Source organism: Mesoplodon densirostris, chromosome 6, assembly GCF_025265405.1.
Source record: "Mesoplodon densirostris isolate mMesDen1 chromosome 6, mMesDen1 primary haplotype, whole genome shotgun sequence".
Taxonomy (NCBI): Eukaryota; Metazoa; Chordata; class Mammalia; order Artiodactyla; family Ziphiidae; genus Mesoplodon; species Mesoplodon densirostris.
In genome coordinates this window covers 78500002-78522113 of record NC_082666.1, presented here as the reverse complement: position 1 = coordinate 78522113, position 22112 = coordinate 78500002, and the positions used below count along the sequence as shown (strand labels likewise).

The following is a 22112-nucleotide window of genomic DNA, read 5'->3' as shown; positions in this document are numbered from 1 at the left end:
CTATGTAGTTTTATTTTCTCATTTTTTTTTTTATCTATCATCGGTATCATTGGAGCAAAGATGCTGATTGGAGGATGAACTTACAATACCATCTTTACAGAAGTCTCCAGCTAATTCTTATACCAAGCCTCAAAACACAAAAGCCTTTGTCTACATGGAAAAAATTAACCCTTATGGAAGGGACAGGGATGTTGTTCCAAATGTTGATTCAAAATCTGTGTTTGGAGGCCTGCAGCTTTCTTTTTGTGAATTTTATTTTATTTTTCCCCATCCCATATGCTCTTTTAAAAAAAATTTTTGTAATCAAAATATAGTTGATTTACAATGTTGTGCTAATTTCTGCTGTACAGCAAAGTGATTCGGTTATACATTTACATACATTCTTTTTTTCAATATTCTTTTTCATTGTGGTTTATCATAGGATATTGAATATAGTTCTCTGTGCTATATGGTAGGACCTTGTTTATCCATCCTATATATAATGGTTTGCATCAGCTAACCCCAGTCTCCCATTGCATCCCTCCCCCTTGGCAACCACAAGTCTGTTCTCTATGTCTGTGAGCCTGTTTCTGTTTTGTAGATAGGTTCGTGTCATATTTTAGATTCCACATATAAGTGATATCATATGGTATTTGTCTTTCTCTTTCTGACTTATTTCACTTAGTATAATAATCTCTAGTTGCATCCATGTTGCTGCAAATGGCATTATTTCATTCCTTTTAATGTCTGAGTAGTATTCCATTGTATATATATATATACCGCATATTCTTTATCCATTCATCTGTCGATGGACATTTAGGATGTTTCCATGTCTTGGCTATTGTGAATAGTGCTGCCATGAACATAGAAGTACATGTATCTTTTTGAATTAGAGTTTAGTCTGGATATATGCCCAGGAGTGGGATTGCTGCGTCATATGGTAGTCCTATTTTTAGTTTTCTGTTTACCATAGTGGCTGTACCAGTTTACATTCCCACCAACAGTGTAGGAGGGTTCCCTTTTCTCCACATCCTCTCCAACATTTTTTATTTGTAGAGTTTTTAATGATTGGAGGCTCACAACTTTCGGTGTTGTCCCACATATTCTCCCTAAATTTGTGTGTGTGTGTGTGTGGGCGCATTTGTTTAGCCTTGCCAGTAATTGTGTTCCTGATCAACATCAGAAGTGATAGTGGCCATCACAGGGTTTACCCCAGGTGCCCCACTGCTTAACGATCCCTTTGTTTGGTGGAGAGATCCTCCCTGAGGTTTCCAGTCAAAGAAAGAGTTTACATACTGTTGGTAAGTAAACACATGTTTAAATTATTAAAACAAAACTCCAAAGATCAGTTTACCCTTGAACTCATAAGGATATGCACCCTAATTAGGAGTATGTGGTCATGTGGCAGTGATGGCGGTGGGAACTACACATAAGGCCACTGAATAAGTACTATACAACCCGTCTCTCTGGGGGGACAATTTTACCATTACGTTTGGGTAAGAAAAAAAAAACTTTTATTTTTTTTTTTATTTTTTATTTTTTTGCAGTACGCGGGCCTCTCACTGCTGTGGCCTCTCCCGTTGCGGAGCACAGGCTCCGGACACACAGGCTCCGCGGCCATGGCTCGCGGGCCCAGCCGCTCCGCAGCATGTGGGATCCTCCGGGATCGGGGCACGAACCCGTGTCCCCTGCATCAGCAGGCGGACTCTCAACCACTGCGCCACCAGGGAGGCCCCTTTTATATTTTTATATTAAAATACATATAGATATGTAGCATCGATACAAAGTTCCTGAGTCATTATAATAAAACACCAGTCTTCAAAGAAATGAAAAGAAATTGCTGTTTTTCTTTGTGGCAAGCCCTTAGAATCTCAGCGGTTCACTCTTCTGGCCTATTAGGATATTTTGGTAGAAAAGCTGGAGAAGAATCATCATAAATGAATGAAGTAAAATATAAGGTGGAATGAACCCTCCATTCCTTATTCATTCACCTCAGGTTCCTGTTTTCCCAACTTTGTAACCAAGGAGGCCAGGACTTAAGAGTCAGTGGTTAGGATATTGTTTAAAGCCTGAGAGTTTAGTCTTCTTTACTTCAAATATTTCTAGTTAATTCTAAAACAGACACAAAAACCTGTGTGCATAGCAGTAAGGACACCCCATAGTTAAATATGCTACCTCAAAGTATACCAGCCAACAGTTGTTTCCTTCCTTTCTTTCATTCACACCAAAAAATTATTTTGCCCTGTCCCAGGTCTTTATAGTCTCCCTGTGAGCAACATATTTTCCAAAGTATGAAACACATGATCTGACAATAGAACAAAATATTTGAAATTCGTACTATCCTAGAAAATATTTGATTCATTGGAATTATACTACTGAAAAAGGCCGATGATTGAACAGTATACAGCTTTCCACAAAATGACAAGATGGAAGAATGAAGTCTCAAATGAGATCATCTTGTCACTACACCTAACATGTACTAAATGGTCAATAAATGGTGGCTGGAATTCTGCATGTTCCTCTGGGAATTCCTTCACCTCCTCCACCATCGTCTGCTCCCCAGTGTTCTCAGGTTTCTCTCATACAACAAGGGTTCCTACTGACAGAGAGCCTTACAGTTATTCGTTTATTCATTCAACTCCCATGTTTTCTTTTACATATTAACAACTTTTCACCATCCCAGCCTTTGAAAAGTTATACCACTTTTTTTTCCTTTTTTAAATTTATTTTTTATACAGCAGGTTCTCATTAGTTATATATTTTATACATATTAGTGTATATATGTCAATCCCAGTCTCCCAATTCATCCCACCACCACTCCCCGCCACTTTCCCCCTTGGTGTCCATACGTTTGTTCTCTACATCTGTGTCTCTATTTCTGCCTTGCAAACCAGTTCATTGGTACCATTTTTCTAGATTCCACATATGTGCATTAATATATGATATTTGTTTTTCTCTTTCTGACTTACTTCACTCTGTATGACAGTCTTGAGGTCCATCCACGTCTCTACAAATGGCCCAGTTTCGTTCCTTTTTATGGCTACGTAATATTCCATTGTATATATGTACCATATCTTCTTTATCCATTCGGCTGTCAGTGGGCATTTAGTTTGCTTCCATGACTTGACTATTGTAAATAGTGCTGCAGTGAACGCTGGGGTGCATGTGTCTTTTTTTTTTTTTTTTGCGGTACGCGGGCCTCTCACTGTTGTGGCCTCTCCCGTTGAGGAGCACAGGCTCCGGACGTGCAGGCTCAGCGGCCATGGCTCACGGGTCCAGCCGCTCCACAGCATGTGGGGTCTTCCCGGACCGGGGCACGAACCCGTGTCCCCTGCATCAGCAGGCGGACTCTCAACCACTGCGCCACCAGGGAAGCCCGCATGTGTCTTTTTGAATTATGGTTTTCTCTGGGTGTATGCCCAGCTGTCGGATTGCTGGGTCATACCACTTTATTTTGATATAACAACGTTTTCACTCAAAACCTAACTAAATAAATAATGAACAAGAAGTAATATTTCTTCACTGGGGTTTCAAGCAAAAAACCCACTCACCAATTTTCTTTTTTTTTTTTTTTTTTTTTTTTTTTTTTTTTTAAACAAGCTCTGGCCAGTTTTATTAAAGAAAAATTGTGCATGATTTACTTTTCACCAGTCTGTTCTGGCATGCTTCTAATGATATCAGAATCACCTGGATCAATGATAGCAAGTGTGCATACTCTGTAGTATTTTCCACACGCTGTGCCCAATTCAATATTATTGCCACTGTAGTGATGGACACCAGTTTTGGCCAACATGGCATAATACTCTATTTCAGATTTCCTCAAGGCTGGGCAGTTGTTGGCGAGGATGACCAGTTTCGCTTTGCCGTGTCGGATCATTTTCAGAGTCTGCTTGTACCCCAGCACGTACTTTCCACTTTTCATAACCAGTTGGAGCCTAGAGTTGATCGACTCCAGTGACTTTTTCGTCTTCTTTGCGGCCACCATCTTCCTGCCTTAGGCGCGGGACGCCCCCAGCCTACTGCAGCCGCCAAGATGGCCGGAGAGCGAGAAAGGCTCACCAATTTTCTTGACACAGGTTTATTGTAGGGAATATTATTTGGAACCAATTTAAATTGTGAGCCATGTTTATATAAACCGCAAACATTTTGTTTTGTGTACATGGGCCCAATGAGAGGACTGAAGAGGTCGCAGCATCTATGACTCTTTGACCTGTTGAGTGCATGCACTATTTCCATATATTTTGAAGCACTCTCATGTTTAACTTTTATTTTGCCTTAGAGGTATTTTTCTGTGCTATAATTTTATTTTTAACCCTGTGTAAGTGCAAAAATCTCCAAAGTGTTGAAAAATTGAATAAGAAAGAAGAAAAAGAAGTACAGTAAGCCTTTAGTACACTGTTTTATGTATAAACTGTATTGATTTAACTTTCAAATAACTGTTTATTACTTAACTAAATTTATTTTCATTGTTCAAGTGATACATTTTTCTTTATCTGTAAAGTTGTTTGGTATCTTGGGATGGGATACAACACAATTTTTCCCATTAAAATGAATAGAGATTTTTTTTCATGTAATAGCTTTTCACATAGTAGCAGAATTTTCAGTCCAAATTAAAGTCATTGAGTGAGAGATGGGTATACCCTGTTCAGGGCACCCTATAAGCCATTGGAAATCCAAAGATGAATTGAACAGAGATCCTGCCTCAAACTCATAATCTGATAAAAGACACTGGTGAGTCAACAGACAACTTGGAAAGCAATGAGAGAGTGCTATTCTAAAGATTCAGGGAGAAAGTTTAGGTCAACCAGAGGTAGGAGGATGAACTCTAGGAGGGCCTATGAATTTGAGGTAGGAGATAGTTCAGGGCTTTTACTTAGTCCTCTCTCCTTCCGCAAAACAAAAGTACTTGTATCCTATTCCTTTAGAACTTTAAGTTAACTAGGTTGTTAATCTGTAATAAAGTAATTTAAGGTAAGGAGTTAGTGGCTAATAATTAGCCAGCTGTCTACTAGGCTTGTCCACTGGACTGTCCCATAGACACTGCAGAGTCAGCTCCCCCAAAACCTAATTCTTTATCCTCACCTACAAATCTGCTTTCCACAGTTGTGAATCCGTTAACCTAGGAGACATCCTTACCCTCTCCTTTGCCCTTCTCCACCAAACCTGATTCCCAAGCCTTGTCAATTTTTCATCCTAACTGCATCCAGAATCCGCCTACTTCTCTCCATTCCTTTGCCGCAGTCCTATTCCACACTACTTCCATCTGTTCCCTGGACTCTCATTTCCGTTCCTCTAATCTTGGTTCCTTTTGATTCATTCTTTAGACTGCAGGCAGAGTGGTATTTCTAAAATACAAGTCTATGTCTCTTTCCTGGATAGAGACCTGAATGGCTTGCCATTGCCCTTAGGATAAAAGCCATATGGGTATTCACAGCCATTTAAGATCTGACCCATGCCTTCCTTCCCAGCCTCACCTCTCTTCACCCCTGCCTTCTCAGGCTACACTACTTTAAGTTCCTTATATGTAGCCTGATCTCTCACTTCAGGACCTTCATACTTGCTATTCCTTCTTCCTAAACGTTGTTCCACCCGGTTCCCCTCCTTGCTTGCCTAAATCCTACTCAGCTTAGCTCTCAGTCCTTCTCTGATGCTCTGACAAGGTGAAGGACCCCTATTATGTTTTCTTTGTAGCACCCTTTAATCCTCTTGTCATAGCATTAATTACACTGTATTGCAGTTGATTATCCCCCTCTCCCCCCCACACACACACTTCTAGAACATAGGATTGGGAAGACAGTAGTAATGTGTGTTCTGTTCACCATTATATCCCTTGTGCCAATGCTGGCATATATGGAGGCCCAATCTATTGAAAAATGAATGAATGATGAGTGAATGACTTGCTTCCTTTATGAGTAACTGTAAAAACTTACTTATGGGCTCCATGCTCTAGCTCAGGAAATGGATTGTTAAGGAGGACATTTCAGACAACTGTAGCAGGTACGGTAGTCCCCCCTTATCCAAGGTTTCACTTTTCATGGTTTCAGTTACCCACAGTAAACTGGGGTCCAAAAATATTAAATGGAAAATTCCAGAAATAAACAATTCATAAGTTTTAAGTTGTGTGCCATTCTGAGTAGCATGATGAAATCTTGTGCTGTCCTGTTCCATCCCACCTGATTCATGAATCATGCCTTTGTCCAGAGTATCCTGCCATCTTCGTTATCATACGTGGTTACCTCAGTGCATGTGTTCAAGTCACCCTTATTTTACTTAATAATGGCCTCAAAACACAAGAGTAGTGATGCTGGCCATTCAGATATGCCAAAGAGAAGCCATAAGTGCTTCCTTTAAGTGAAAAGGTGGAAGTTTGTGATTTAATAGTTAAATAAACGATTTTTAAAAATCGTTTGCTGAGGTTGCTAAGGTCTATGAATCTTGTATTCGTGAAATTGTGAAGAAGGAAAAAGAAATTTGTACTAGTTTTGCTGTTGCACCTCAAACTGCAAAAGTTACTGCCACAGTGCATGATAAGTGCTTAGTTCAGATGGAAAATGCATTAAATTTGTATAGTAAGATAGGTTGAGAGAGAGAGAGGCCACATTCACATACGTTTTATTAGAGTATATTGTTATCATTTTTCTCTTGATTTGTTAGTTATTGTTAATCTCTTACTGTGCCTAATTTATAAATTAAACTTTATCATAGGTATGTATGTACAGGAAAATACAGTATATATAGTGTCTAGTAGTATCCATAGTTTCAGGCATCCACTGGGATCTTGGAATGTATCCCCTACAGATGAGGGGAGACTATAGGGGGGGTATATCTGAAAGTGTCTTATCCCAAAGTGGCCTCTTCTTGGTCCCTAAAGGGCTGGAGCATTGGTTCTGAGCTCCTTGTGAGGTCCCTCTACTTCCTCCCCACATCACCTGCCCACCTACAGTGTCACCTTCAGTGACATGGCATGCTCTGGTCATTGCTGTAATGTAACCACCCTACCAAAATCTCAAGGCCCTTCTCTGACCACCTCCCCCATTCCCATACTGTTGCTGGGTTATTCAGGGCCAATGTGCAGAGTGCTGTCTGCGTCCAGGAGCATGTCCAGAGGCTCTGCATCTGGAAATCGGCCTGCTGAGCCTCACAAAACCCCAACTGCTGCTGAGTATCTGACCCACCCTTTTCTCTGCTCCAACAAGACATAGAAAGAAGAGCAATAAAAGGTAAATGTAATGATAGACCAGATATGCAAATACAAAAGCAATTACATAATAAATTTTATCACAGTCAACACATTCCCCAGTCAGAACTGTTTCCTCCTTAAAGGGGTGAGGTAGGGAAATTACATACCAAATCTCAAAGAGGGTTACTAATCTGACTCTCTGAGTTGAGAGGCCCGAGAACTAGTTCGACAACTTTTCTGCTTTTGGAACTGTTAGGAACTGCTTAGGGGAAACCTTAGGAACTTGCCTATCAGCGCTGTAACTAATTCATGGTTGGTTTCCCAGACACCTCTTTGCAGTACTAAGTTCAAATTGATATAAACTTGTGGAGAGCAATTTGGCAACACATAGCAATCCTGGCATTTTCCTCTTTGCTGTCAGCTCCATTTTTGCCCATCAGTGCTGTGCTCTGCAGAACCAAATCCATAATTTGCAGGGTCAGTGCAAAACAAAAATGCTAGACTGTTTGTTCAAAAGAAATTTCAAAAGAGTGACAGCATGGGGCTCTTCTGAGGATGAAGCCCTGTGCAACTGCACAGATGGAATGGCCATGAAGCTGACCTTGCTTGGCCTTGTGTCTCTGTATCACATGGAGCTGGACTCTGTAAACTATTTTTCCAGACTTCTTTGCCATCTTGCTTCTGATTAGGTTCAGTCAATGGGAGGCATTGGTGGGGTGGGAGGGGCACCTGAAAGGCAGGAAGGAAGAAGGCATTTGTATCCCCCTCTGCTTCTGGCTCCATCTCCAGAAGCAGTGGAGCATCCCTTGGTTCCAGCAGCTGCAGTGGTGGTGACTGTGGTTCCCGCATCCTGCAGTGACTCTAGCAGTAGCGTGAGTGGTTTCAACAGTTAAGTACAAGTCTTCATCAGTGTCCGCAGTGAGAGTGTCCTGGGTTCTGGCAACACTACTTCCTCCTGTTTGCTCCTATAATCCTAGTGTTGGTGGTGGCTTCTTGCAGTTACTAATGTAGGGGTTATCTCACCTTCCCTTTTTTGCTTCTTCAGTCCTTCCAACAATAATAATTATTCCTTAAATTAGGTACCCTGATTGAAACAATTACCATGATTTTTATTTTCCTGATGGGACACTGGTTGAAAAGTAGCTAAATTCTTAAAATTATACCTACCCCTTGACCCAGCTATTCAACCTCTAAGGACTTATACTAAGTATATAATCATGGAGTGGGAAAAGATCTAGCCAAAATACTCTTTATTACAGCATTGTCTGTAGTAGTAGAACCCTGGAAAAAGCTAATTCCCAAATATCCAACAATGCATCCATTAATGATAATGAGGTAGGAAAGACAAAGATTAATGAAACAAAATGTAACATAAAATCCAGAAATGGACTCAAACATTTATGGAAATTTAGTATATGACTAAAGTGGTATCTCAGATGAATACATAGCAAGGACATTACAGGGAAAGATCAGTAGGAGGGATACTGATCAATATCCCTCATGAAAATAATATGAAAATCCTTAACAAAGTGTTAGCAAATAGAACCAGGCAATATATGAAAAGATAATAAATTATAACCAAGTGTGGTTTATTCCAGAAATGCTGTTGACTTAACATTCAAAAATAAGTTAATATAATTCACCACATTAACAGAATAAAGGCCAAAAAAAAGCACACGATCACCATAGATATAGAAAAAGCACTTTTCAAAATTCATGATAAAAACTCAACAAACTAGGAATAGAAGGGTACTTTCTCCATCTGATAAAGTGTATCTACAACCTACAGCTAACATCATACTTAATGGTTATGGTTTCCTAGGCAACTCCATATACTGCAAAGTAGTTCAAATTGTCATAAACTTTGTGGAGAGCAGTTTGGCAACACAGAGCCAGCTGGTCCTTTACCTGTTTGCTCTCAGGTAAGATCAAGAACAAGGCAGAGATGCTCACTCCCCCTACTTCAGCCAACATTTTACTAGAGGTTTTAGTAAGTACAGTGAGGTAAGAGAAAGAAATAAAAGGTATGAAGCTCAAAAAAGAGGAAGAAAAACTTTATATCTTTAAAAAAATAAAATCAAAACATAGGATTGAAATAGCTAGATATCATTTGGAAAAAATTTAATTGGGTACATACTTCACAAAGTACACCGGGAAAAAAAACCAGCAACATTTAAAATAGATCAATGAAATCCTAAGGGCTCTAGAGGAAGCCCTGGGACAATTATTTTACTATATGAATGGGGAAGGACTTTCAAATTATGAAATAACATCTAGAAGTATAAGAAACTGATAAATATAACAACAATAACAAAAAAACACTTCTGCATAGCAAAAACACAATAAGTAAAGATAAAAGGCAAATGACAAATTGGCCAAAAATATTTGTGATTCATACCAAAGACAAAGGGCTAATATCCTAATATAAAAAGACTCTAGAGGGAAAAAGCCTACAGTCCAAAAGAAAATGGACAATAGCTATGGGTTAAAAAAGGAAACATCCAAAGCTCTCAAACATATGAAAAAGTTCTCAACCTCACCTCTAAAGAGAGAATGAAAATTTAAAGGCTGAAATATCATTTTTATCAATCAGAATGGCAAAGGTCAAACAGCTTTTTAACAAACTCATTGATGAAGATGTGGAGAAACAGGCACTTTTATACATTGCTAGTTTATACTTTTATACATTGCTGTATGGAGTTTGTACATGTACATGGTACAAACTCTAGGGAGAGCAGTTTAACATCTATCAAAATTACAAATGCACATAGCTTTTAACCCAGAATTACACTCTAAGAAATTTATCCTTCAAGTGTATTGCTCCAAAGTGAAAGAAGGTTATTTAAAGTAGTCTTTTTGAAATTCCAAAAGACCCAAAGTAACCTAAATGCTGAGCAGCAGGGGACTCGTTAAGGTATATTTGTATTAGAATTCTATGGCAGTCCTTAGATGTGAGGAAACTGTATGTATTGATCTGTAGTGATCGTCAAGATATATTATTAAGTTTGTAAAGCAAGATGCAGAACACTGCTATGATATAACCATTTGTGTAAAAATGTGGGCAAGATATGTGTATTTCTTGGATATATATAAAATATCTCCGGAGGGATTTAAAAAAAAAAAAAAACTTAGTTGCTTCTGGAAAGGGTAACTAGGTAGCTGAAGGACAGGGTTGGGGAAGAGATTTTTCATTACATATCCCTTTAAACTTTTTAAATTGAACCATGTGAATGCTTACTTATTCAAAAGATAATTCTTTTAAATAATAAGGTAGAAGAATGTAAAACAATGTGGAAAACATTCATAGAATTGTTAGCTGAAATTGTTCAGCTGACTTGTTAGCTGAAGAACAGGTTATACAAAAATATGTACGGCCTGATCTCGCTTTTATTTATTTTTTAATGTATAGCTGTGCATAAAGAGGACAAAACCAATATATACTGAAATACTAACCACGGTTACCTCTGGGTTTGTGGGGTATGATGAATTTTTCTTTCTTTTCTTTGAGTTTATCTGTATTTTTCTAAACTCTTTTACAATGAAAATTTATTCGTTTTGTAACAAGAAATAAAAGTTATTAAGAAAGGCCCACAAACGCATGGTTTACCATCTCAGCTGGGCAGCTGTTGCTGTTTAACGGTCCTGTTACTCATACTGAGTCAATCCATTCCTCCAGCAGACGGAACCTGCCAGGTACGGTGCAAGGAGATACCAATAAGGGGGCTTATTCTGATGACAGGTGTTCCAAACCCTTGCCCCTTTCCCCGTGGCCTCTGTCACATTCCCCATCAGCTCCCTTGCACAGATTACCTTGATTCTACTTCACAAAGAAAACAGGCGTGAACTCCCCAGGGCTTTCCTCTCTCCACCTCCAAACTTCGCATTTCAACCAGGCTCACAGTCTCCTTCCTTCTTCAAAGGAAGACAGAGCTTTACTTTTTCCTTCTGGGCTCTTGAGACACTTTTCCCTCTGTACCTTGTTTTATCGGTGATCTCCTCCTTCATATATTTTAAATTTGTGCCTAACCACTCCCTCCTTCTCCTCGATGAAACGTATTCAAGTATTTGCAATCTAGAAAAAATGTTCCGATCATCTTGCCTGTCCTCCATATACCCCTACATCTGCTTTTCCCCTTAACCTTCCAACTTCTTGCAAAACCACACCACAGGCTCTGATGATATGTGTTTACCTATAGTTCACACCTCAGCTCATTTGAGTTTGACTAATGTGCCCCTAATCTATTGAAACACTTCTTGCTAAATGTGTCTGTTAGGCCGCAAATAACAGAGCATCCAACTGGCAGTGGCTTAAACACAAACACTATGATTTCTCCTCATAAACAGGCCCAGAAGTAGGTCACTGCTAGCAGTTCAGCACTTAACCAATGACAGGGCTCTGGGTTGGTCTCAGATATCCTCTTGGCCTTCTTCTCGTGATCATAACAGATCTAAACATCCTACCCTCACACAACTGTGTGAGGGGATCTGAATGGCTCAATGAACAGAATTTCTCCTCCTTACACCCAGTTGTCAGAACCGAGTCACATGCCCGCCTCCAGAGCAGAGATAGGCCTACTTTTTCTGAGATCAAGGGATCTCTGCCAGAAAGGAGAGGGGAGGGGTAGTTTTTGTTTAGGAAGTGAAGTGTCTGACTCACCAAACTGCCCCATCACCTCTTAATTTTTAAATCCAGTCCTCATCCTATTTGACCATGGTCAACAACTCCCTTTCTCTGGACCTTCTCTTCCTCTGGCTCTTTTATTTTTATTTTATTTTATTTATTTTTATTTTTGGCTGCATTGGGTCTTCGTTGCTGTGCACGGACTTTCTCTCTAGTTGAGGCGAGCAGGGTCTACTCTTCGTTGCCTTGTGCGGGCCTCTCATTGCAGTAGCTTCTCTTGTTGCGGAGCATGGGCTCCAGGTGCACGGGCTTCAGTAGTTGTGGCTCGCGGGCTCTAGAGCTCAGGCTCAGTAGTTGTGGCGCACGGGCTTAGTTGCTCCGTGGCATGTGGGGTCTTCCTGGACCAGGGATCGGACCCACGTCCCCTGCACCGGCAGGTGGATTCTCAACCACTGCACCACCAGGGAAGTCCCCCTCTGGCTCTTGAGACACACCTTTTCTCCTGTTCTCCACTTCAGCATGTACACCATCATTTTCTCTTTTCCCTTGACATTTGCTCCCTGGACAATCTCATCCACTACCATAACCCAGTCTCAACCTAGATGGATAATTGACTTCTCTAAACCCTAAGACTCTTCTGAGATCCAGTCCTATCTTTCCAAATGCCTACTGGCCGTCTCTGTCTAAACGGATCAGTCAGGCTCTTTGTTTTGCAAACACCATAACAAAACTGGCTTTATAAAATAGACTACTTATTTGTTCACATACCGTGAAAATTCGCATGTTGTATAAGCTTTAGGGTCAATTTGAGTCATTAACTCACTGGATCAAAGACCCCAGTTCCTTTCCAACTCTCTGATCTGACTTCTGCCTGTCCAACTCACCCTGTGGCTGGCTTCCCTCATGGTCACAGAATGCACGAAGATCTTCCAGACTCTGCCATCTCCCAAGAAATGGAAGAATTGGTATTGGGTGGACACCCAATGGCCCTCAGGCTCATCACACTCAAAGTGTCAAAACTAAGTTAATTACTCCAGTCTCTGCCCCCATGTTCAAGTTCACTCCTCCAGTGTTTTTTTTCTATCTCAGTTAATGGCACCAGTCCCCATATTCATAAGCCTGGGGCTTACTGTGGACTCCTCCTTCAGTTGGTTACTAAGCTTGGCTGATGCTATTTTCTGACCATCTCTCTGAGTAATCACCTCTCAGTTTCCTGCCTCCAGGTTCTCTCTGCCTCAGTTGATGCTCCATATTTACCCTACAGTTATCTTTCTCTTTGAGGCCCTTCTTGACAGGTTCATAGTTCCTACCACTCCCAGAGGAAGAATTAGATGACTCTTGGTGCCCCAAACACATTCTACACCATCTTGCCCTCACATCTATGCCAGGTGTGGGATGCCTTTCTTCCTCTCGTCTTTTAATCATCCTTCACAACCCAGCTCAAATATAACTTCTACCATGAAGCCTTTACTTATCTACCCCCCAAGGAGGGCTAATTACTGATTCCTTGGAATCCCAGAGGTCTTTGTCTTTGTACAACCTGTTTTGTTTGCACATACCACACTATGTTGTCATTTTTTGGACATATGTCTTCCTCCACCATACTGTGAACTCTTTGGGAAGGTATACCATAGTAGTCATTAATTTCCTGTACATCAGTATATCTACTTAGAGTTAATATTATACCACTTCACATAAAATTTAAAAATCTTGTAATATAGAGCCTCACTTACCCTCCCCCATCTTTTGTGTTATAATTATTATATGTAGTACACATACATTATGGTGAACTTCACAAGACAATGTTATAATTTTTTGCCTTAAATAGTTAATATGTATTTTAAAGAAATGTTTTAAATCTTTCATATTTACCCACGTATTTGCCATTTCTGATTCTCTTTATTCCTTCCTAAAGAGCTGAGTGTCTATCAGAGTTCATTTTCCTTCATCCCAAAGAACTTCCTTTAGCATTTCTTATAGTGCTGACCTGCTGGTGGCAAATTCTCTTGGTTTTCTTTCATCTGAAATTATCTTTATTTTGCCTTCATTCTTGAAGGATATTTTCACTAGATATAGAAATCTGGTTTGACTGGAGTTTTTTCTTTAAGTACCTCAAAGATGTCATTCATTGTATTCCAGTCTTTATTGCTTCTGTTGAGAAGTCAGTGGCATTCAAATCATTATTCCTCTATATACAATATGACTTTTTTCTGGCAGCTTTTATGACTTCCTCTTTGTGTTTATGTTTCAGGAGCTTGACTATGATGTGCTTAGGTGCGGTTTTCTTTGTATTAATGCTGCTTAGTGTTCACTGACCTTTTTGAATATGTCAATTTACATCTCACTATTATTTCTTCCAATATATTGCCTGTCCCATTCTCTCTCTCTCTTCTCCTGGGACTCTAATTACACATGTATTAGATATTCTGATATTGACCCACAGGTCCCTGAGGCTCTTTTTTTCCCATTTTTTTCTCTCTGTCTTCTGATTGGGTAATTTCTATTGATATCATCAAGTTCACTGGCTCTTGTCATTTCCACCTGCTGTTTTTAAATTCTCTAAATTTCCACTTGATTCTTTTTGTTTGTTTCATTTTCCCTACTGAGACCTCCTATCAATTTATTACAAGCATATTTTTCTTTCCACCTATGAGCATGAGTATAATGGCTGCTTTAAAATCCATATCTGAATATGCGACATCTGAGTTATCCAGGGGTTGTTGTCCATTGACTGTCTTTTATGATGTGAGTGGGTCATATTTTTCTGTTTCTTGATATGTCAAGTAACTTTGGAATATGCCCTGGATACTGTGGATAACAGGTTGTAAAGACTGTGGATTCTGTTATATTCCTCTAAAGAGTGTTGATTTTTTTCATTTAAGTGAACAGTTAACTTGGCTGAACTCAAACGGCAAAACTCCATTTCCCCTACAGTGAGTGGCTGCTCAGATTTCAGGTCACTTGTGTCTTCTTACCTGGGGTGCTTGGAGTCTGTCGCATGCATGTATGATTCAGTGATCAGCTAGAGATTTGGGCAGAGTTTATAGCTAGAATTTGGGGCTCCTCCTCTCTAGCGCTCTCTTTTCTGGAGTTTCTTCCCTTACTTACCAGCATTTGTGGGTGCCCCAAAACTTAACCCCTGGCTCTTTAAGCCAGTAAGATGTTGCCTTTCTGTCAGTATTTTAGCCATTGTAAATGGTACAAATTAGGACCTACACGCAAGCTAAAAGCCATAATAAACAGGAAATTCTCCTCATGTCATTCCCTTCTTCCAAATGTAACTCCCTTCCACTATCTGCCTGCTTTTGTTCACTCTTCAGGAGCCTCAGGTAATTTTATCTGGAGTTATATTTTATCCAGAGTTATAGTTGGTATCTATTAAGAGGGTTGGTCCAACAAAAGCATAGTCAGTAATACTGGACATGGGCCCAACAACTATTTCTAGCTCTCTGCCATCTGGGCACATGGAAGGATTGTGCTTCTTGTTCCCTTTATGGATGAGATGGCGACAAATGAGATGTAATTAGAAACTATGACTTGAATGTTCCAAATAGTGGCTGTTCCAGCAACCTGGGTCCTGAATTAAGAGACTCCAGCCAGTCTTTGTTCAAAATATATGGTGAACAAGAAACAAATCTATTGCACCATGCTGCCTCTGTTCTACAAATATGCTCAGCATCTTCGTAAGTAGCCAAAATATTGTAGTGCAAGCTAAATACACAGCCATGTCCTTGCCCATCACCCTCACCCTTTCTTCAGCACGAGCATCTAGAGTAAGGGAAGGAGCCTGTGTGACCCACCTTGCTGCCACACACTCAGGTGACATCTGCATACGTCACAATGTGCTTCACCACAGCTGAAAGAACTCACTGTTGCCTTACAGCTTCTACATATACAGGGGCATGATAATAGAGTGCTAAAGAGCATGCGCTCTGGATTCAGAGTACTGAGTTAAAATCCTACCTTCGCCACCGTGTGAGCCTGGATTTGTCGTTGATTCTCTCTTAACCTTAATTTCCTCATCTATAAACCAGGAGTACTAAGACCACACAGAGTGTTTTTTTGGAGTGCCTGGTATATAGCAAGGTTCAAACAAAATTACAGCTGTTTATCCCCTGTTTACATTCAGCAGAATTTACTGAGAGCTTATTATCTGCCAGTCCCTGTTCTAGACACTAAGAATACATCAGTGAACAAACAGATTGTATTTAGTAGGAGACAGATAATAAACAACAAATAAGCAAAGTATGTAGCATGTGGGAATGATAAGTGCCATGGGAAGACAATGTAAAAAAGGGCAACTGCAGGAGTTGCAACTACAAATAGGACAGCCAGGGAAGACCTTGCTTAGAAGGGGACATTGGTGCCAAGGCTTGGAGGAGGTGAGGGAGTGAGGCAGGCAGAGATCTTGGAGAAGAGGATCCAGGTGGATGGGAGAGCCATTGCAAATGTTTTAAGGTAGGAATGTGGCTGGAAAGTTCCCAGCTGAGCAAGGTGGGCAGGGTGGCTGGAGCGGAATGAGGCAGGGGGTGCAAGAAGGAGAGGAGGTCAGACAGCCACCTTTCAGGTGGCTGGTATGGGCCCTGTCCCCATGGTGAGGACTTCAGCAGTCACCCTAAGACAGGAATCACTGCGGGGTTTTGAGCAGAGGAGAGATATGACCTGTTGTGTGTTTTTAAAAGAGCTCTCTAGCAGTTGTGTTGAGAAAAGGAACCAGGGCAGGGGTGGAAGCAGGAAGACCAGCCGAAGACCACTGAAGTTATCTATACAAGAGATGAAGGTGATAGCAGTGAAGGTGACCAGAAGTGCTAGATTCTGGCTGTATTTGGAAAATACAGCTAACAGGAGTTCCTGATGGATCTGCTGTGGGGTATAGATTAAAGAGAGGAATCTGAATAACTCCTTAGTTTTTGGCCTGAGCAATCAGAATCACAGGAGTACCTTTATCTAAGATGGGGGGGGGTCTTTGAATTGAGCCTTTGGGGGAGGAAATAATCAGTGGTTCAATTTTATTTCTTTTTATTGAAGTATAGTTAACTTACAATGTTGTGTTAGTTTCAAGTGTACAGCAAAGTGATTCAGTTATACATATATATATATACTTTTTCAGATTATTTTCCATTATAGCTTATTATAAGATATTCAGTATATAGTTCCCTGTGCTATACTCAGTAGTTCAGTTTTAAAATGTTAAGTTTGAGATGCCTATTAGAACTTCAAGTGGAGATGAGGAATAGATGTTTAGTCAAGTGTGATGTTTGAGAGAGGTCTGGACTGAAGATAAAAATTTGGCAGCCACTGGCCTATAGAAGGTATTAATGCCTTCAGGGTGGATTAAGTCACCAAGAGAGTGAATATAGATGTAGAAAAGGGCAAAGGATAGGGCCCTGGGGCACCCCAATTCTTAGAGAGCCAGGAGAAGACCTGAAAAAGAGTCCAGCTAAGGAGACTAAGAAGGAATTAATTAAACTCTTTTCCTTGAAACAATTTCTCTTGGCTTCTAGGATACCATATTTTCCTGTTTTCCTCTTACTTTGCAGCCCACTCTTCTTAGTCTTCCTTGCTTCGAGGTGGATGAAGTGAAATAACTGTCCAATAGATTTCATAGGATGGAGGTCATTTGTGACCTTGACAAGAGTGGTCTTGGTGAACTGATGGGGGTGAAAGTCTGGTTGCCATGAGATCAAGAGACAATAGGAGGTGTGGGCATACAGGCAACTTTGAGGTGTTTGCAGCCAAGGAAAAATGGCAAATTAGAGTAATATTAGAGGGGGGAATATGGGACTAAAGGGACATATGTGTACATACAAAGACAGGAGGGTGTACACCATGTTTTTGTGCTGAAGTGAATTATTTAGCAGAGGACAATTGATGAGCAGGAGATGAGGAGATAATTTCAGGAGCAGTCATTAAATAGTCAAGAGGGGAAGGGACCATGGTGCCAAATGGAAGGGCTTGCCTTAGGTAAGAGCAGGGACACTACATACATGAGACAGGAGGGAAGGCAGAGTTGAGCAGAGAGGCAGGTAGGATGGAAGCCATGGGGTGGGAAGATGAGGTAGTTCTTGTAAAACTGCTTTTATTTTTCTCAGTGAAATGAGAAGTAAAGTTTTCAGCTCAGAGTGGGGAAGGGGAGAGGTGTTGATATTTGAGGACAGGAGGTGCAATGCAGTCGTGTCAGAGTGTGGGAAAGTAAACTGACTAGGGAAGTGCAGAAGGGCAGTGTTGAGAGCCCACTTGAGATTTATGATCATAAACTTAGTGACAACAGTTAACACTGTTATTTTTGTCCAGCGTGTTAAGCTGGACAGAATCAGGGTTTTGCCTGGCAGGTAGTCCCAGGAACAAGGAAGTGAGGAGTGTATGCAAAGGGATGATACAGTGATGACTATGAAATCTAATGTGCGTAGGAGAGAGATGAGAATATAGGGCAATGAAGAACAGTGGGAAAGTAGATTAGAGGTCAAAATGGGGGCAAAGAATCGTTCAAATGGGGTTATTAGAGTAAATAAGCTGGAAGGGAAAGACGTGCTGATCAGGGAACAGGATGCTTGAAATGAAAAGTTCAGCGGTGGTGCTGTTATTTGGTGATGCAAAGGTCCAGGGTACCCACATGACAGTAGGGTGGAAGGGGATATGGTTGCAGTTTAGATACTAGGGTTTCAGTTGGGTCATTATTCTACAAGGATGCTAAATTCACCGAAAATGTCAGCAGGAATGAGGTGGAGGTGCGGAACTCTGCTGTCAGATGCTAGAATCTCCGGGAATGGCGGGTGGGGGGGTGCACAAGAGAGAGATGTGGCAGAACATAGCAACAAGCAGGGCTTGGTATGGTCTTATGGCAGGTACCTCAGAGCAGCTGGGGGTTTTCAGCTGGAGGGCAGAGGGGAGAACTAGTCTAACTTGGGTATTAAGTCTCTGGGTGTAGGTGGACCTGCTCTTCTGAATTCTACTCTCTAGTATCTCAATATGCTCCCTTCCCTCCTTTGGCTCTGAGAGGCCATCCAGGGTGAGGGATTTATTCAGGGTTACAGGGTCAGAAGGAAACCAGGGAACTGTCAGGATTTTCACTCTCTCTTCTACCAAAATACCAAGGCAGTGTTTTGGATATTTAAAAGAACATTTAAAATGCCATCGTTTGTTTCTGCCTCTGTGCAACATTTGTGCTGCGGAAGGCCAGGGAACTGGTAACCATGGTAGTGGAGCAGAGCGGTGGTGAAGCGGCGGTTTTTAAATGGGGTGAACTTCAGGCAGGCGGCACCCAGAGCTCAGCCCTCATGGCCTCCTCAGAGCTCTTTGTTCATTCAGCTTCCTTAGGGAGAGAGCTTGAATTCTTCCCCGCTGGGAAGCAAGCTTTGAAAGGGAAGGTTTTGGCAGATTCCCTATGGGGAGGGTGTGTCCCTGGGAGCAGGTTTCAGGGATCTGCCTGAAACCTTGGTCAGCAAGGAACTTTGGGCACCCTGTCATGAACGGGAGAGCCTGTGATAACAAGTAAGCCAGCTCTGCGGCATCCTGGATGCCGAATTCCTACACACCGTCAGCTCTCTCACTACCTGTCCCTGGACAGGTGGCCACTCATGGCAGTGGCCCAGAGCCCTGGCCCAAAAGGCAGCCCGGCAGGGCCCCCACAGGACGATACCTGGTGCCAAGCGGGGAGAGGAAGAGGGAGGGAGGCCTCTGCCACATTCCTGGATGGGGAGCCCCAAGAGCCTTTCCAGGACAAAAAAGTGCCCCAAGTGGACACAGGGCAAGGCAGGGCAGGGCAAACCCAGGCCGCAGCTCGAGTCCAGGGAAGTCTCATGACTGCAGTGTTTTGCTGCAGGTTTCCCAGCTGCTCGGGGCGGGAGGCGGCGTGGGGTGGTGGGGGCGAGGAGGAGGGAGGGGGCGAGGAGGAGGGAAGTAAACAGAAGACCACAGAGAGAGCCAGTTCCCTGCGTTCAGAGAACACCAGCCGCCTCCGGTCCCCGGTGGGTGGCTGTATGTGTGGAAATGAAACTGGGAGGGGAAGGGAGAGAGGGAACAGTAAGCAAGCGCTCCTCGGTTGTTACCCACCCACCTCGCCTTTCCTGACCCACCAGCCCACTCCCCCTCTGGGGTGACCGGGTGGGAGGGAGACGGTTCACGAAGCGCCCACCCCCAAGTACTCGTAGCTGGTTCAGCTGTCGGTGAATCAGACACTGTCTAAGCAGCTGTCACCTGCGCTCAGGAGGGGAACAGGGGGCGGCCTTGGGAAGGGGGAGGATGGGTGAGTGGAAGATCCAGTACTGGCCTGGGCGTGGGGTGCCGCCTGGGGCTGGGAAAAGGGGTCTCCCTTCCAACACATGCACATTTCTCAACCCGGTCCCCACGACACGGGGGTATCGGGGGTCGGGGGTGGGACGAGGGCCTGGGGACACAACTTAAGTGGGAATTGGAAGCAAGGGAGGGGCTGGGAGGGAGGTTGGAGTGTACTGCGGCGGGAAGCGCTGGGGTGCAGGGCTGGCGGGGGCCGCGGGGCAGGCTGCTGCCGCCGCCTGCCCGCGTGGGGTTATGTGAGGTAACCGCGAGCCGGGAGGAGGAGGGAGGCGGCGGGGGCCGCGGGCCGGGGTGTCTCGCGCTCGTTGGACAAAGAGATGATGAAACGTGAGCGCTATATTTACCAAGGGGGTGGAGACCGAGCGGGGGTGGGGTGGGGGGAGGAGGGCGGGGGGTTAAAAAGGACAAACTGTTCCACAACAACTACAGGAAACACAGCCCATCTGACTCACCGGGAGGGCCCGCCGACCCCCTCTCAGGCTTAGCCTGGAGGCCGGCGCGGGGCTGGAGGGCGCGGAGGGTCCCCCGACCGACCCAGCCCGGCGCTACGGCTACAGCTGGGGGATGGGTTGATTTATATAAACAAAGGCAGCTTAGATCCAAGGGCTACGTGTGTGCGTGCGTGTGGCTTTTTGTGGGGCAGGGGAGAGCGCAGAATGGCACGAATGTTTCCTAACCCCGTGGCCCCAGCATCCAGTGGCCCGACCACCGCGGGAAAGGCTTGCCTGCAAACTCCGTGAGCACGATTCCTGCAAAGTCATCTCCTCCCGCACAGCCTGGCTAGCCGGCCCGCCCCACCCCGCCGGCGGCCGGCAGCACACGCCTCCCCCGCTCTCCCCCCTCCCCCCGCTAGCCCAGCTCGCGGCGCTCAAGAGTTGGGGTGCGGTGCGGGCTATGTTTAGAAGCTGATGTCATCCGACACCCTACTCCGCAGTGTTCCCAAGGGGACCGTAGGGCAGGTTTTCCTCTTCCTCGCGGGCGTGGGTGATGGAAAAGGTGCCTCCTCCCCCCAGTCCCCCCCCCACCTGTCTTCCCCCAGAGAATTTTTTTTTAATGCAACCCCGCCAGAGTTATGAAACGGGGGCCGTATGCACAGAGAGCGCAAACCCTAGGGCTTGGGCCGCGAGGGGCCAACGAGCAGCCTCCGCCCACCCCCACCCCTTCCCGACCGGGTGCAGGGGCTAATTTCAAGGTTAGCTCACGCGGGCGCGGGCGCCCGGAGCTTCTTGCACGAGTTTGGGGCGGGTTCCTCATCCCCTAATCTAGGGCAGTTTGTTCAACTGCAGTAAAGGGAGCTTGATGTTCCAGCAGGGAAGGGATTTCTGAGAACTGGGACTGTCCTCAGATGAACTCGCCTCCTCCGGCTGCTGCTGCGGCGGCCGCCCGCGGAAGACTTTTTAAAAGAGCGACGCCAGGCCGGGGCGCGCGGCCGCCGAGTGGCTGCGCCGCCCGCCAGTCTGCGGCCCCAGCCGAGCGCCCGCCCCCGAGCTCGGGTGATTCACCGTGCGCGCGGCGTGGGGCTCCTCTGAGCGCGCGGGGCTGAGAGCTAAACTTATCCTCCTACATATGCATGAACGGGTGGCCTTTCGGCTCGGCAAAGGAGAGGCCTGGAGTTTTGCGGAAGGCTGCTAAGTGGAGCGAGAGCAAAGTAGGGCGTCGTGCAAGTTTTCGCGCGGGCCGGAGGCGCCCCTCCCTCTCCAGCACCTGCGTGTTAACTGTCGTTATGGCCACGGGCATTTCAACAGATAGGGAGGGCTTTACCTGATTGCATTTCAAATCCAGGCACACCGCCATTGTTGGAAGCCCGATCCCTTCAGCCCCTCTTGCCTCCTCCCTCCTCCCCAAACTTGCCACCTTCCCCTAATTACCCAGCTTTCACTAAAATAAACACTGCTTCTCCTCCTGCACCCCCGCCCCCCAATATGCCCTGTATGCCTTGGTGGAATCAATGAAGCCGAAGGACCTGGGTCCTGAAAGAAGTCTGGATCCAGCCCAGAGTGAGGTCCGACACGTGATCCCCTACCCCCAGCGGGCCAT

General features: G+C 43.9%; 1 protein-coding gene across 1 annotated transcript; it reads right to left on the bottom strand.

Annotated features, from left to right (window-relative positions):
* Window positions 1-3558: 3558 nt before the first annotated feature.
* LOC132492157 (large ribosomal subunit protein eL30) lies at window positions 3559-4027 on the bottom strand. The gene has a single exon (XM_060101437.1). The coding sequence runs from the start codon at window positions 3962-3964 to the stop codon at window positions 3617-3619; it is 348 nt and encodes a 115-aa protein (XP_059957420.1). The 5' UTR covers window positions 3965-4027; the 3' UTR covers window positions 3559-3616.
* Window positions 4028-22112: the final 18085 nt, after the last annotated feature.

Coding starts and splice junctions, on each gene's coding strand:
- LOC132492157 (XM_060101437.1), bottom strand. CDS start 3,964: ATGGTGGCCGCAAAGAAGACGAAAAAGTCACTGGAGTCGATCAACTCT.